The sequence below is a fragment of the Myxocyprinus asiaticus genome, chromosome 35 (assembly GCF_019703515.2).
Source record: "Myxocyprinus asiaticus isolate MX2 ecotype Aquarium Trade chromosome 35, UBuf_Myxa_2, whole genome shotgun sequence".
Taxonomy (NCBI): Eukaryota; Metazoa; Chordata; class Actinopteri; order Cypriniformes; family Catostomidae; genus Myxocyprinus; species Myxocyprinus asiaticus.
Genome location: NC_059378.1, coordinates 18,153,021 through 18,168,082, shown reverse-complemented (window position 1 = coordinate 18,168,082; position 15,062 = coordinate 18,153,021). Strand labels below are relative to the sequence as shown.

Here is a 15,062-nt window from a genome sequence, read left to right as displayed (position 1 = left end):
CTCCTGATCTGCCTGAGCCAATGATGTGTTCGCAGGAGGTTTTTACAGTGCTGTTGGTCACAAATTCACTAATACTTGTTTACTTCTTGTGCCTTTTTATCTGTAAAACACTGTTGCCAAAAAGTTCTCAGTGTACAATTTACAGTTCTACACAATGTCCGCAAAATCCGTCTTAACTTTTTTATTTCCCTTTTTTAAACATAAGTTTGGTCCCTAACACTTTAGCAGTTCCTTAATTTAAACAGTGACAGATCCACATTGCATTGACCTGGACCTACAGAGAGTTGCATAAAATACTGGCAAATTTTATCAGATGTAAGAAAGTGTTTTAAGGCAGCTGAAGGTGAGAGGTAATGCTTTACCAGAGAGGACGTGGCGAGAAAGGTATGGTGACACTGACACAAATCTGTGCTACACATGTTCTGACCTAAACCTGAATCCAAACAGCCGAACACTACATGAGAAATTTGCATATCTACGGTATCAGAACTGGGATAGAAGCCTAGATATATATTTCAATGTGCTCAATTCCCTCAGATGTCTGGCAGTAAAAATACAGGCTTTGATACCTATTTGTTTCTGAAGGAAGTGCTGATTTTATAATGCTGCTTTTGCCTGCAAGCTAACCTAAAATACAGATATAGAGAACATGCCCACAGAAAAAGTAAGGAAGATGTGTGTTAGTATTTGGGCAGGATGAGTTCTCAAGTTTTATGTCAGTCCAATCTCCTCCAGAACACTACGTGGCGTCTCGGCTTCCTGCAAGAAGTAAAAATCAGAAGGAATCAGTATACTGACAGTGGCCAAAACCAGACAATTCACACAGTGTGTCTTTTCCTCACCTCCTGTAACATGTCAGCCTGCTCTATTGCCTTCAAAACATTCTTCTTAGATGTCTCCTGGGCTTCTCCACCCAATATAAACTCATCCAGGATGTAATAAGCCTTCTCAAAGTTGAAGATAATGTCCAGTTCACATACCTGGTGTTCAAGCACATTGTTACATAATGAACAATTACAATCAATTTAATCCTACACTAGACAAACATTAAAAGAATCAGAAAGTCTGAAGGGGACAATATGTGTTGTCATTAGTGCTAAGACAACAAACCTTTCCACCATTTAGACTGAAAAAAAAAAAAAAAAAAAAATGCAACTTGAAAAGATGATGACATAAAACTCACACTGCCAAAATATTTATCCAGCAGCTCCACATATCTGTGGATGATCTCCAGGGTTATCAGCTCATTTTCCTGGTCCTCCACTGCACAACAAAAGTACAGACTGGCATATCTGTAATGCACAAATAAGTTCACCTCTTACACATCATAAAAAGTAACAGTACAATTTTTTACTAACAGTACTCACAAAGTGACATTATTTTCTCTGTTCCTCTTTCTGTCTATCATCAACTTGACCATAATGGGTCTACTAATTTCATGCATTCCATTTTAAACATCATTTCGTGTCATTATCTTACCTTTTATAGACTATTTTCAGATCCCTCCATTCCAGAAAACTGCACATCTTGGGTTTACGTGCCAGCACCATCTGTATCACCTCACGAGAGATTTTCTTCTTCTGTGTGTCAGACAGTGGCACGTACCATTTCTGAAGCCGTAGCTTTCCCTGCCTGCTAAAGAGCAGCATGAACTGCATCTAAAAAGAAAGAGAAACGAGGGAAGAAACTTGTGTATCAAAGCCTTGTGAGATGGCAACATAACAGACACCGTTTTGTGCATCATATAAGCCTAGTCAAGACAAGCCAAACAGCATTTCCAGCCATTTTTCGCCAAGCAACGTGGAAACGTTGTGTATATTTACATTTATATCTAACATGTCCAAACATAAATGTAAGAGTGCATTACTTTTGGTTGTTGGTCGCGTCTATCGCAACAAGAGAGGAAGGATCGTGTTAGCAAACCGGCTGCGGCCATGTAAATATTCACCGAAATATCGTGTAATGTTAAAACATACTATACACATAAGAGTATTTGAATCAGCCACCAAATAACACAACAAAGTCCGTCAATACAAGAGATAAATGTTGTTTTACCTTAAAGTATGTATTATACTCGATTCCGTGAGTATGGGGTTTGTAGCTGCTGGTAGTAAACGTCCCTTCCCGTTACACGGAGATGTGAGGAGTCCCGTTACATGGACGCATTGCCCACTTCCTAAAACCATTGAAATCGTGATCCTCTCATTGGCTCAATGCCTCCCTGCTGACACTTTGTATTGGTCTAGGCTTGAACGGAATGTATGAAGCTCCAAGACGAAGGTTTTGTTAATGCAGTTCAATTTATCGTGGAATGTATGCGTTTAAAAGCTAAAATTGCTCTGTCTGTAATGATAAGGGAAAATATATATTTATTAGTCAAGAGGTTAACATTTAATGCAGTCAAAATCTCTCCGCCCTGCAAATATATATATATATATATATATATATATATATATATATATATATATATATATATATATATAAAAGGTTTATGCAGTCAGTGTAATTGTGTACAAAAATTTGATATGTTCCCTTACGACTCAGTACACTTGACAATGCGTTTATTAACGCATATGGGGAGTGCCTTCTTACAGGACCTGGTTGAAACCTCTTTACAATATGTTTCAATGGTGTTTGAGCTCCGCCTGTTTTGGCGCGAAACTGTCCGCTATAAAAACAGTTGCACAAACACCATTTCTTCAGAATTTCTTCCTTCAAAACAGCGATCATCACTTGTCTAGAAGTCCTCTACCTTCGCCGTCGATATACATGAGTCAGTGGGCGGACTTTCCATTCCCCTGCAGTGCTCCGGCGAACATCACACCATCTCGCCGCTTCACGCTTCGCTGGTGAACGGGCCTCGGCATCCTGATTCCCCGCAATGCTTCAGCAGGGTTTGTGTGTCCTTACAAAGCAATTGTATGTATATTGTGTGATATAAATATTTATTTATTTATTTATCTAAAAGAGTCACTTACGTGTTTGCGTCTTTCTAAAGATGTCGTTCCGTAAGTGTTCCTTGTGTGAGAGGCACATCCCGTTGTCAGATCAGCCACGCCCACACAGAGACAGCTCTCATGGAGACAGACTGTACTCACTGTGATGGCATGAGTCTCAAGATGCTTCGCTCGCGAATCACCCTCGTTCTGAGGGACAATTCAGCCTCGCGCACCCTCCCACCCGCCTCTTCTGTGATACCAGAGGATTCACAAAAGGATGTACGGCGAGGCCGCAAGGTCGAGCAGGATGAATTTGATGTGGTCCTCGTGGCGGCACACGCCCCGCGAGCCACTCAATCTCTACGAAGTGCATGTTTTCCGATACGCTATGTACAAGATGAGCTCCGGCCTTCTGAAAGAGAGGGCGGCCTAGTCTCGTTCAGTGGTTCTGACCCTGGGGATAATAATGACGATGTCATTATGTCTCTCGCTGCATCAGGCGATTGGTCAGTGGATGATACTGCCGCCCCTACCCCCAGCGAGGGCAAGGAAAGTGCATGCGCCACTGACAGGGAGATGCTCCGCATCCTTACAAAGGCGGTGGAAGAGCTTCACCTTGAGTGGTCTCCCCCAGAGAAACCTGAACAGTCTCACCTCGATGAATAGTTCCTGCAGTCCAGACGCTGTCAAACGGCAGCATCCTGCAAATCTGCCCCATTCTTCCCTGAAGTTCATAACGAACTGTCTAAGTCCTGGCGTGCGCCCTTCTCGGCACTTGCACGGTGACGCATACTCTCTAATGTGGATCACGGGGAAGAAAACGGTTATGCCCAACTACCCCCTGTGGATGAGGTGGTAGCGGCACACCTCTGCCCAGCGAGTAACAGTCTGTGGAAATCACGCCCAATACATCCTTCCAAACCGTGTCGACAAACATTTTTAAAAAATATTTTGTAACAGTGGGCAAGGAGGAGGCGGGAAACGGCTGAACAGTAAACATAAACTTTAATGATATAAATTAAATTAAAACAACATAAAACATACAGACACATGCAACGCGGCCGTGTGCATCTCTCTCTCTCGAACTGGTGTCTCCAGCTGCCCTTTATCTCGCTCTCCCACTGATCAGCTGATTCAGCGCCGGCAGTGCTACGTCACGGCTCGGCCACGCCCTCCTCCTCATCACACATTTGTAATTTAGCATTTATAAACATCCCTATATGCTCTTGACCTTCAGGTCTGTTGTTCAGTACATTTTAGTCAGTATTTTCCTTTCTGGGTGGTACTTTTGGTAACTTTAATTATGTATATGTGTCATATGAGATAATCTCTGGCTATTTCACCACCCTTTCACCAGGTCACATGCATCAACCTGGGTACCACACTCACCAACAATGATTAAGTTTTATTGAATAATTTTACTTTATTATTATTATTATTATAATTATTATTATTATTATTATTTTTTTTTTACATGTATGTATATGTGTGCAGCAGAGGTGTTAGGATACAGTAAGGATAAATTATACTTAAGCTAAAGTATGGGTAATGTGTCAAACTTTTTCTCAATTAAAAATGAAAATGATCCACCCAGAAACATAACAGAAAAATAAAAAGGTTTAGAATAGAAAAGAAGAGACCAAAGACAGGTTCTCATTAAAGTAACTTTGATGCACAAACTTTGTAAAGTAACTTGTTTAATCACAATTTTCGATTTATATTTCAAGTTATTCAAGAATAAAATCTAATTAAATGCAATTTGTCCTTTTTAAAGATCTCAGACACACCAGATGTAAATCCGATCCTGAAACCACATTTTCATTCGCCATCAGCAGCTTTTGTTCTTTTACATTTAAGTTGTTTGTAGTCTATAGTTGTTGACTGTGTTCACCTTATTCAGCAATGGTTAGGCTATAATTTAAACACACGACTGCCGATGAGACGTCTTTACAATGACGACAGACCATAACTGTATTCAGTTAACATTCAACATTTATTAGGAGAAACCCTCAGTCTGTTCACGAATTAAATCAATTACTAGGACAGTTTTTATTGTGCATTTTGCAATGCATCTTATATGTTAATATGACCCTCACCTCTAAAGTCCCAGAGTTTCAACATGACAAAATGCAACACTTATAGAACCTCCCCCTGGAAAACGTGAAATTTCTTCCCAAGACCCATAACAGCATCTCATGACCAAGAGGGGGAGCCCAAGACAGGCAGGTAAACCATGGAGAGCTGAACAAGCCAAAAACTGAAACTGAGAGAAAATTCCTTTTATTTACTCACCCTTATGCATTCCAAACCTATGCTGTTATTTTTTTACATTGAAGAGAGACTTTGAAGAATCTTTACTCAGCTCTTTTCCATACCGGAACAGTTCATAGTGACCAAGAATCTCAAGCTCTGAAAAAAAAAAAAAAAAAAGGTTGTACAGGTGCATCTCAATAAATTAGAATGTCGTGGAAAAGTTCATTTATTTCAGTAATTCAAATCAAATTGTGAAACTCGTGTATTAAATAAATTCAATGCACACAGACTGAAGTAGTTTAAGTCTTTGGTTCTTTTAATTGTGATGATTTTGGCTCACATTTAACAAAAACCCACCAATTCACTATCTCAAAAAATTAGAATATTTTGACATGCCAATCAGCTAATCAACTCAAAACACCTGCAAAGGTTTCCTGAGCCTTCAAAATGGTCTCTCAGTTTGGTTCACTAGGCTACACAATCATGGGGAAGACTGCTGATCTGACAGTTGTCCAGAAGACAATCATTGACACCCTTCACAAGGAGGGTAAGCCACAAACATTCATTGCCAAAGAAGCTGGCTGTTCACAGAGTGCTGTATCCAAGCATGTTAACAGAAAGTTGAGTGGAAGGAAAAAGTGTTGAAGAAAAAGATGCACAACCAACCGAGAGAACCGCAGCCTTACGATTGTCCAGCAAAATCGATTCAAGAATTTGGGTGAACTTCACAAGGAATGGACTGAGGCTGAGGTCAAGGCATCAAGAGCCACCACACACAGACATGTCAAGGAATTTGGCTACAGTTGTCGTATTCCTCTTGAACCACAGACAACGTCAGAGGCGTCTTACCTGGGCTAAGGAGAAGACGAACTGGACTGTTGCCCAGTGTTCCAAAGTCCTCTTTTCAGATGAGAGCAAGTTTTGTATTTCATTTGGAAACCAAGGTCCTAGAGTCTGGAGGAAGGGTGGAGAAGCTCATAGCCCAAGTTGCTTGAAGTCCAGTGTTAAGTTTCCACAGTCTGTGATGATTTGGGGTGCGATGTCATCTGCTGGTGTTGGCCCATTGTGTTTTTTGAAAACCAAAGTCACTGTACCCATTTACCAAGAAATTTTGGAGCACTTCATGCTTCCTTCTGCTGACCAGCTTTTTAAAGATGCTGATTTCATTTTCCAGCAGGATTTGGCACCTGCCCACACTGCCAAAAGCACCAAAAGTTGGTTAAATGACCATGGTGTTGGTGTACTTGACTGGCCAGCAAACTCACCAGACCTGAACCCCATAGAGAATCTATGGGGTGTTGTCAAGAGGAAAATGAGAAACAAGAGACCAAAAAATGCAGATGAGCTGAAGGCCACTGTCAAAGAAACCTGGACTTCCATACCACCTCAGCAGTGCCACAAACTGATCACCTCCATGCCACGCCGAATTGAGGCAGTAATTAAAGCAAAAGGAGCCCCTACCAAGTATTGAGTACATATACAGTAAATGAACATACTTTCCAGAAGGCCAACAATTCACTAAAAATGTTTTTTTTATTGGTCTTATGATGTATTCTAATTTTTTGAGATAGTGAATTGGTGGGTTTTTGTTAAATGTGAGCCAAAATCATCACAATTAAAAGAACCAAAGACTTAAACTACTTCAGTCTGTGTGCATTGAATTTATTTAATACACGAGTTTCACAATTTGAGTTGAATTACTGAAATAAATGAACTTTTCCACGACATTCTAATTTATTGAGATGCACCTGTATATATCAATTGCTTAGAATCTTCCCCTCTGCTGAAGATTTGACATCTTATTCTCATTTGAGTTCCGATACAACAATAGCATGTTTACACAGCAGGTTTGATGTCATAACACCAAACACCACTGGTTCTCGTTTGTCACATGACCGATTAATTATATGCGTAATAAAGAATGGGATTTGAGAGCTGTAGCAAAGGAGAAGATTTTCAGTGAATAATATTTTACATTTGAAGGCTTTAAATATAAAGTAGAAAAGTTGGTTTGATCATATCAGCAGCATTGTGTATTGCAGTGCAGAGAAAAACATTATTAATGAATAATTGCAGCGATTTTTTGAAAAAAATAAAATTACATGTAGCCTTTATAAAAGTATAGATCAATGTTGATACGACATATGATTTGTATGACAATGTTAATTCATGTGTACGAAATAGATTAAAACACAAAAGAACTTTGGAACTTTCTCAAATCATGTTAGGATAACATGAATCATGTTTTCACAAACTTTAGATTGCATGCCAGCTCGAGTGCGCGCTGTCATTGAAGAAAAATAGGGACAACAGGAACTAAGAAATTCTGTAAAGTAAGTAAAGTTTTCAATTCAACTTTTCACTTAAATTTCTATGCTGATAACAGTCATACTGTATATGCTGAAATAATGTGTTAGGAAAAAGTATATAAATTTAGAAAACTGTAAAATAGAAGCATTTTCATAAGTGACAAGCTACTGTAATCTAGTTACTGAATTTCAATGAAAGTAATTACTTTTAAGTATATTACTTGGGTTACAAATATTCCTAAAAAAATATCATTTATGTGTAATGCAATTAAATTGTGAATTCACATGTTCATATGTATGTCTGTTTGTGTTTCTGTGACAGCTTAAGGGTGTGCGACAATGAACAAGGAGAAAATAGACATTATTTTGAATTTGTTGAGTGGAAAAACTAAAAATTTGTCAAGTGTTTTAGAAAGTAACTTAGAAGTAAAGTAATTAGTAATGTGATTACTTTTTCAATGATGTAATCAGTAAGGCAATCTGATTATAATTTTAAAGAAGTAGTTAGTAATTTTTAGTGGATTCCCTTTTTTTTAGTAACTTACCCAACACTGCTCATAAGGGAAACGTCTCTCACTTTTATTCTGAACCACAAAACATCAGTCTTTTGACGTTCTCACATCAGTTTGGAAGATTCCATCATTTTATTGTGCTTTTGTCGTTTTTTTTTAGTTGCAGCTTAGACATTCCACACATACAACCACACAGAAAATGTTAACATTTTAACTTTTAACCATGATAAAGTAATAGTATCTTCCAAAATGAGTTGAATAAAGTAACAGAGTGACATTTCCATATGAAAATGTGCTGCAATGGCACTGTATGTATTTATGTATGTTTAAATGTTTATATACACAAATGAGGCAAAAAATTATGACCACCTGCCTAAAATGCTGTAGGCCCTCCACGTGCCACCAAAACAGCAGTGACTCACTGAGACATGGACTCTACAAGACCCCTGAAGATGTCCTGGGGTGTCTGGCACCAAGACATTAGCAACAGATCCTTCAAGTCCTTGGGAATTTGGAGGACAGGGCAACACCTTGAACTCTTCATCATGTTCCTCAAACCATTCCTGAACAATGTGTGGAGTGTGGCAGGGCGCATTATCCTGCTGAAAGAGGCCACACAACGTTGTTTAGGTAGGTGGCACATATCAAATTGACATCCACATGAATGGCCAGACCCATAGTTTCCCAGCAGAACATTGCCCAGAGCATCACACTCCCTCCACCGGCTTGTCGTTTTTCCACAGTGCATCCTGGTGCCACCATGTCCCTAGGTAAACTGCGCACACGTACACGGCTGTCCACGTGATGTAAAAGAAAACGGGACACATTGGACCAGGCAACCTTCTTCCACTGCTCCAAGGTCCAGTTTCAAAACTTGAGTGCCTATTGTAGGTGCTTTTGACTGTGGACAGGGGTCATCATGGGCCATCATTGGTCTGCAGCTACGTAGCCCCATACACAGCAAGGTGCGATTGTGACACATTCCCCCCATAACTATCATTAAAATCTTCTGAGACTTGTGCCATAGTAGACCTTCTGTCGGTTCGGACCAGATGGGATAGCCTTCGTTGCCTTCGCGCATTGATGAGCGCTGGAAGCCCAACACCCTGTCGCCGGTTTGTGGTTTGTCCCTCCTCAGACCACTGTCAGTTGGTACTCACCACTGCTGACCGGGTGCACCCCACAAGCCTTGCCGTTTCAGAGATGCTCTGACCCAGTCATCTGGCCATATCATTTTGGCACTTGTCAAAGTCACTCAGGTCTTTACTCCTGCCCATTTCTCCTGCATTCAACACATTGACTACGAGAACTGATTGTTCGCTTACCATCTAATGTACCCAGACATTGACATGTGGCCTTGTTAGGAGATGATCAATGTTATTTGCTTCACCTGTGAGTGGTCATAATGTTTGGCTCATCGGTGTATATGTACTGTATGTTGATTCATAAATGAAAAACACACACATACAAAAGTATATTTTTATGTAAATCTACTATTCTTCTTTTCAGACCAGCATTTCTGTAATTGCTCATAGACTAGTATAATAAATAAATTCTTTACATTTATGTTTAACAGTTATAATGTATTTTACTATCACTGTTTTTACTATCATTAATTAACGTATTTAATTGTTTATTTCTAGAAATCACACACATCTGTATTTGAGTATACATTCCCATGTATGCTATTAAACTTTAGCCAGATTTAATATAATTTATCTGGAATAATGCACTCCTTTGCGTTTTTTACTTGTACTTCTATACCTTGTGTGTGGCATTACACATTTATATTTTAATCTAGGACATTATTAAGTATATACATAATTGCCCCAGTCTGGTCCCCAGTTAAAATGGTCTAGAACAGCAACTACAGCAGACATTGACTTTTAACTCTGTGGTGCCACATTGTATCAAATAGTATAAAGGTTATTGTGGCAGCGGGGGCGTGGTCAAGCATCTCTCCGGAGAGAGAAAGCGGTAAAGGCGCTTACACCTGAGCTAAATTATGTCTAACACCTGTCTCTAATTTCAGTGAGCACGGGGAGAGCGGCATAAATAGAGCGACACAACGCTCAGTCGAGAGAGAGACTGGATATGACAGAGCTGAGCTAGAGCAAGGATTTTTCTAATAGTGAAAGTTTATTTATGAAAGCTGCGTGTGTTAGTGTCAGTTTAGTGTGTGAAGGTAAACTGTAAATTGGTGTCGCCAAGAGGGGAAAATAAAGCCTCACCTGAAGAAGGAAAAACTGCTCCTCGCCTCATCTTTTACAGTTATATTTTCTGGTCTTAGGAATGTGATCATGTTCTGAGAGAAAAAAGCAAACAAACACAAGTAATATAAGAGGTATTTTTGATAGCAATTTTATTTTCAGAGAAAGGGGTTTCTTCACAAAAAAGTGAGTCAACTAGTTTTCTTTTAATAGAGCTGTTCAGCTTGTAGTCCAAAAACCGTAAGGGATTTTCCAATGGGTTTTATAATGGGGTTTTTGAACTTATGAGAAAATTAAGGTCAGTGGTAAACTTTAATTGATGAAACGTGGATGTTTTGTTCTGCAGCATAAATTACACAGTCATACCTCAAATGTGAATTTTGAAGCCATATTGAATTATGTACTTCTTTTAAATTCACATTTGAGGTATGACAGTGTGTAATTTATGCTGCAGAACAAAACATCCACGTTTCATCAAGTAATGTTTACCACAGACCTTAATTTTCTCATAAGTTCAAAAACCCCATTATAAAATCCCATAGGAAAATCCAGAGGGAACCCATGGCAAATTAGACTTCCAGGTTCGCCTACAAATTGACGTCATTGCTAAACATCTCTATAATGACTGACATGTTGGACACACACTTAAAACTGTGTGTGTGTCTATTTGGATATTGCCTCACAAAGCAGTTTAATTTGTCTTAAATGTTTAGTAGATACGATTTGTGGTGGTGGTGGTGGAGGTCTGCTTTATCGGGGTCCCCACCAGCGGGGACATTTGGAGGTCCGCCTGAGGAGACATTCGGAGGTCCACCTGAAGAGTGAGGAAAAAGAGTTAATGCATAATGTACAACATAGATTGAGTACCTGAAACTGACCATTCCCCCAAAGAGAAATTTGACTTACCTTGCACTTGAGTCCTAGAAGACAAAGAAGACAATACGCATTAGTGAAGTCATTTCAGATGATTATGTAACATAAGACCCATGATCCATGTCTTGTGACACTCAACAACTCTTATGAATAAAAAGATAAACTGACTTAAAGTCTAGATTTTCCAGGAGGCTTCTGTAGGTGGCGATCTCCTGCTCCAGGCGGCTCTTGATGTCCAGCAGTGCTGCATAGTCTAGACCCTGTTGCTCAGTGCTAGCCCGCAACTGACACAGCTCTCTTTCCAACATGTTGATGTGTTTCTGGAAGCCTGCTAACATAGCACTGTATCTAGCTTTTGTGTCTGCCAGCAAGCTCTCCATTGACGCTTTCTGTATGGGTGATGAGAACGGGTGGACATAAAAATGTAATCATTACATTCATTTATAGGCCGTGTAAAATTTCATTTTGCTGTTTAAAAATGTATTCATTCATTACTCATTTAAAATCAGTGCTGAAATTTCACTGTCTGCTTTGCCCTTAAGCCCAGACCCCACCCCTCGCCCCTCCCATTCCACCTGTGTCTCACCATGCTGAGTTGAGACTGTAGCTCAATCTCCAGGCTTTGCAAGGTCTTTTGCACATTTGAAATCTCTGACTTCGAGGTTTGTATGGTCTTTGTGTTAATGGCCACTTCTTTGCCCAATTGTGCCGTCTTACAGAGAAACAACAGACAACTATTTAATTAAATGTTAATCATGATTCATAATAAAAGAGACAGAGACAGAACAAATCTGACCTTTTAATTAAACCAGGCTTCCTGTTCCTTGCGGTGTTTCTCTATGATGGCCTCGTAATGAGAACGTATTTTCTCCAAAAGCTGGTTGAGGTCTTGCTGAGGTGCAACATCAACCTCCACATTCACTGTGCCTGTCAGCTGAGACCTCAGTGCTGCCATGTCCTGTAACCACACAACACTCATGTGTCAGGTCTCTGATTGACAGTTACTCAAGGCTTCACTTTTAAAAACATTTCTTTTTACATAAAGCTAGGTAATATACTTCACCAGAACGCGTTATGTGATACTCCTGATTATAAGCCTTTGCACATTTAATTATGTTCTAAACTTTCAGGTTCAATCACCTATAGCTAATTTGGCTACAGACAAACTACTACAAACATCTTCGTGGTTCTTTTTCATGGAGTCCAGTTCTTCCTGCAGACTTTTGATCTGGCTCTCCAGGTCAGCCTTTGTCAGTTTCATCCAACAGCTGACGCAGGTTAGCGATGTCAGCCTCCACACACTGCCGCATAGCTAACTCATGCTCATATCTGATTGATGGGGAGGTAGAATGGGATATGAATTCATCAGTTTTGTTTAAACATTATCAATATAATAAACAAACTAAAGCTATTACACTGTATCCATCAATCTGGTTGCATCCAAGTTCAGATAAACGCTATCAACATTGTTTAACTAACTTTACGGTTTACACGACTACTCACTTTGACTTGAGGTCATCACCAGCTAGCTTAGAGTTGTCGATCTGCAGTAGAATGCTGCCGTTGTTGACAGTAACAGTTTTAATCTATAATGTACAACATTGATATATACATTTCATATCAAAACATATTTAAAAATGGAACATTTCAATATGGACTTGAATCTCCACAGACCATCAGACTCTAAAAAAAGCAAACTAGGAAATCCACAATTTTTCAGAACAGAATGGGATAATGTGATGAGAGGATTCCAGATTTTTACACAATTTTGCAAGCCCTTTCCAAATGTTTCTGATTTCTCAGCTTATCCTCCTGTTGCAAGGATTCTCGATCAAGCTTATCTTTCTCCTTCCTCTATGTACAGTATTTGCTAATGGATGGTATCTGCATCATTTTCAGCACCCGTGCAAACTCTTTCAACTTATATTCGAAGGACTCTTTGCATTTATGTGTCATATTCATCATAATCTCGGCATTACATTTTACTGTACCTTTTCCTTCAAGTCCTTGATGGTGCTCCAGTAGGCACTGTAGTCCCTCGGTGCAGCCAGCCCCTTCTCATAGAAGTCGCGGATCTGCTTCTCCAAATTGGCATTAGCAGCCTCCGGAGAGCGCACCTTCTGCAGGTAAGCAGCCAGACGGTCATTCAGGTTCTGCATGGTGACCTTCTCGTTCAGCTGGACGTAGTCACCATCCCCTCCATAGCTTCCTCCAGCCATGATCCCAGTACAAAATCCTAAACCGTATCCTCCACTGTTCATTCCACCATAACCATATCCCCCTCCAATTCTGAGTTCTGGGCAGCAGCCACTCTGCCGAACAGAAGAGGAAGATATGCGAGTGCTTCCTCCAAAACTACTGCCATACATGCTCTAGGATTTTTGTGGAGACTTTTCAGGCATTATCCCGGGAGCTTCAGAGGACGAAATATGGTGGATGGATGCAGAGATGAGATGAACCCAGAGAGGACACTGCAGGAAACCAAGAGTTGTCCTGAGGATGATCGTGCCTTTAAGCCCAGCACTGTTCTCTTATACAGTAATCTCGAGGGTGAGTCTTGCCCTTTGGGGATGGGAGAGGGAGGGTGGGTGTGTGTGTGTGTGTGTGTGTGCGCCAAACCCCTGTGCCAGCAACCACTAGCAGTGTTGAGACACAAGGACCAGCATTCTGTTTCCACCCAAGTGAGGAAACTGCAAAGGAATTTCATCATCCTCGAGATTTCAATGGAGGGAGTGCAAAGAGATAACTAGACTTTTGAAACACACTTAGTGTTCAGGTACAGAAGTTTATGTTTTGTGCGTACAGTGTGATGTGCCAGCTGTCCTCCCTTTTTCAGTTACAGGTGAGAAAGGGAGGCTGAGCCGGTCATCCCAGATAGAAAGTCTTTTTTATTTTTTTATATATCAATTATTTTCGATGAAGCAGTAAGTGAATATATACTACCAGAAACTAAACATCAGAGGTTCAATGCTAGAGAAAACTACAAATGTTTGTTTTCAGGTTGCAGCTGTAAGAAGGAAAATCACAATCTGAAACCAAAAGGATGCTTGTGTTGTGTCCTGTTTGCACAGAAAATCTATGCAATGTGTGTTTTAGTTGTCCTGCCTCTCCCCCAGTTCTGGAGAACATTAGACTCTAGAACCTGCTGATCTATTGTTTTATACTAACAATAATTGGTAGAACCTTAGATAATACCAGAAACTATTTAGCGCAGCCGGCCACTTCTATTAAAATGAATGGGAGAAATTGGAACACCCAACAGTCAATGGATGTAAAAAAGAAGTCCTGCCTTAAAGGTAAAAGAGCCCATCACCTTAGATGCAGACATTGCCTTTCAATCAACTGCACATTGCACATTAGCTATACAAGCTGGAAAATTATTATTATTATTATTATTATTTTTTAGTGTAATCTGAGATAAAGAAGCACAATTTTTGATACCAGTGTTGTCAGATTTTACTGCTGATTTGAAATATGTCCTTTGATCGTAATTTTGACCAACCGTTTTGGAGATTTCTGTCTTTCCCTGTTTAAGTAGATAGGAGCTACTATAGTATGGCGCTTGTTTACACAGAAAAATAGCTGCCTGAGAATGTTCCAAAGATGGCTGCCAGTGGACTGACTTGCTAGAAAGACTTAGATAATACTAATGCTCTAGATATGATTTTGAATTTTCCGAGATCAGCAATGGCATTTTAAAATCCAAATGAGTGTGTGTTCCTATAGAATGACTTTCTGAGACCTCCAAACACATTACTTACTACACTTAAATTAGTAATCCAGGCATTGAGAATGTCTATTGAAGAGGGAAGATATAACCACACTGTTGAGTTTTTAAATAACCACACTTTGATATTTGTATGATTTTTCATTTCAAGTGTTTGTACAGCTTCTGTGTTTTAATTGCCATTTAAACGAATGAAGATTAGTGTGCAATATTACAAATTGCATACTTAATTTTGCATG

At 39.7% G+C, this 15,062-nt stretch overlaps 1 protein-coding gene and 1 pseudogene across 1 annotated transcript; both read right to left on the bottom strand.

Moving 5' to 3' along the window:
- Positions 1–559: 559 nt before the first annotated feature.
- LOC127425820 (AP-1 complex subunit sigma-2-like) lies at positions 560–2,175 on the bottom strand. Its single transcript, XM_051672103.1, has 5 exons — positions 2,056–2,175; positions 1,480–1,658; positions 1,184–1,292; positions 843–980; positions 560–759 (listed from the first exon to the last, which is right to left on the bottom strand). The coding sequence occupies exons 2-5, from the start codon at positions 1,656–1,658 to the stop codon at positions 712–714; spliced, it is 474 nt and encodes a 157-aa protein (XP_051528063.1). The 5' UTR covers positions 2,056–2,175; the 3' UTR covers positions 560–711.
- An 8,749-nt stretch (positions 2,176–10,924) lies between these two features.
- On the bottom strand, positions 10,925–13,480 carry LOC127425864 (keratin, type I cytoskeletal 14-like; annotated as a pseudogene).
- Positions 13,481–15,062: the final 1,582 nt, after the last annotated feature.

What these genes read in the sequence shown, in the direction of transcription:
- LOC127425820 (XM_051672103.1), bottom strand. Translation starts at nt 1,658, where the DNA reads ATGCAGTTCATGCTGCTCTTTAGCAGGCAGGGAAAGCTACGGCTTCAG. An exon ending in CTGAAAATAGTCTATAAAAG is followed by an intron (nt 1,293 to 1,479) that starts GTAAGATAATGA and finishes TGTGCATTACAG; the next exon opens with ATATGCCAGTCTGTACTTTT. An exon ending in TGGATAAATATTTTGGCAGT is followed by an intron (nt 981 to 1,183) that starts GTGAGTTTTATG and finishes CTTGAACACCAG; the next exon opens with GTATGTGAACTGGACATTAT.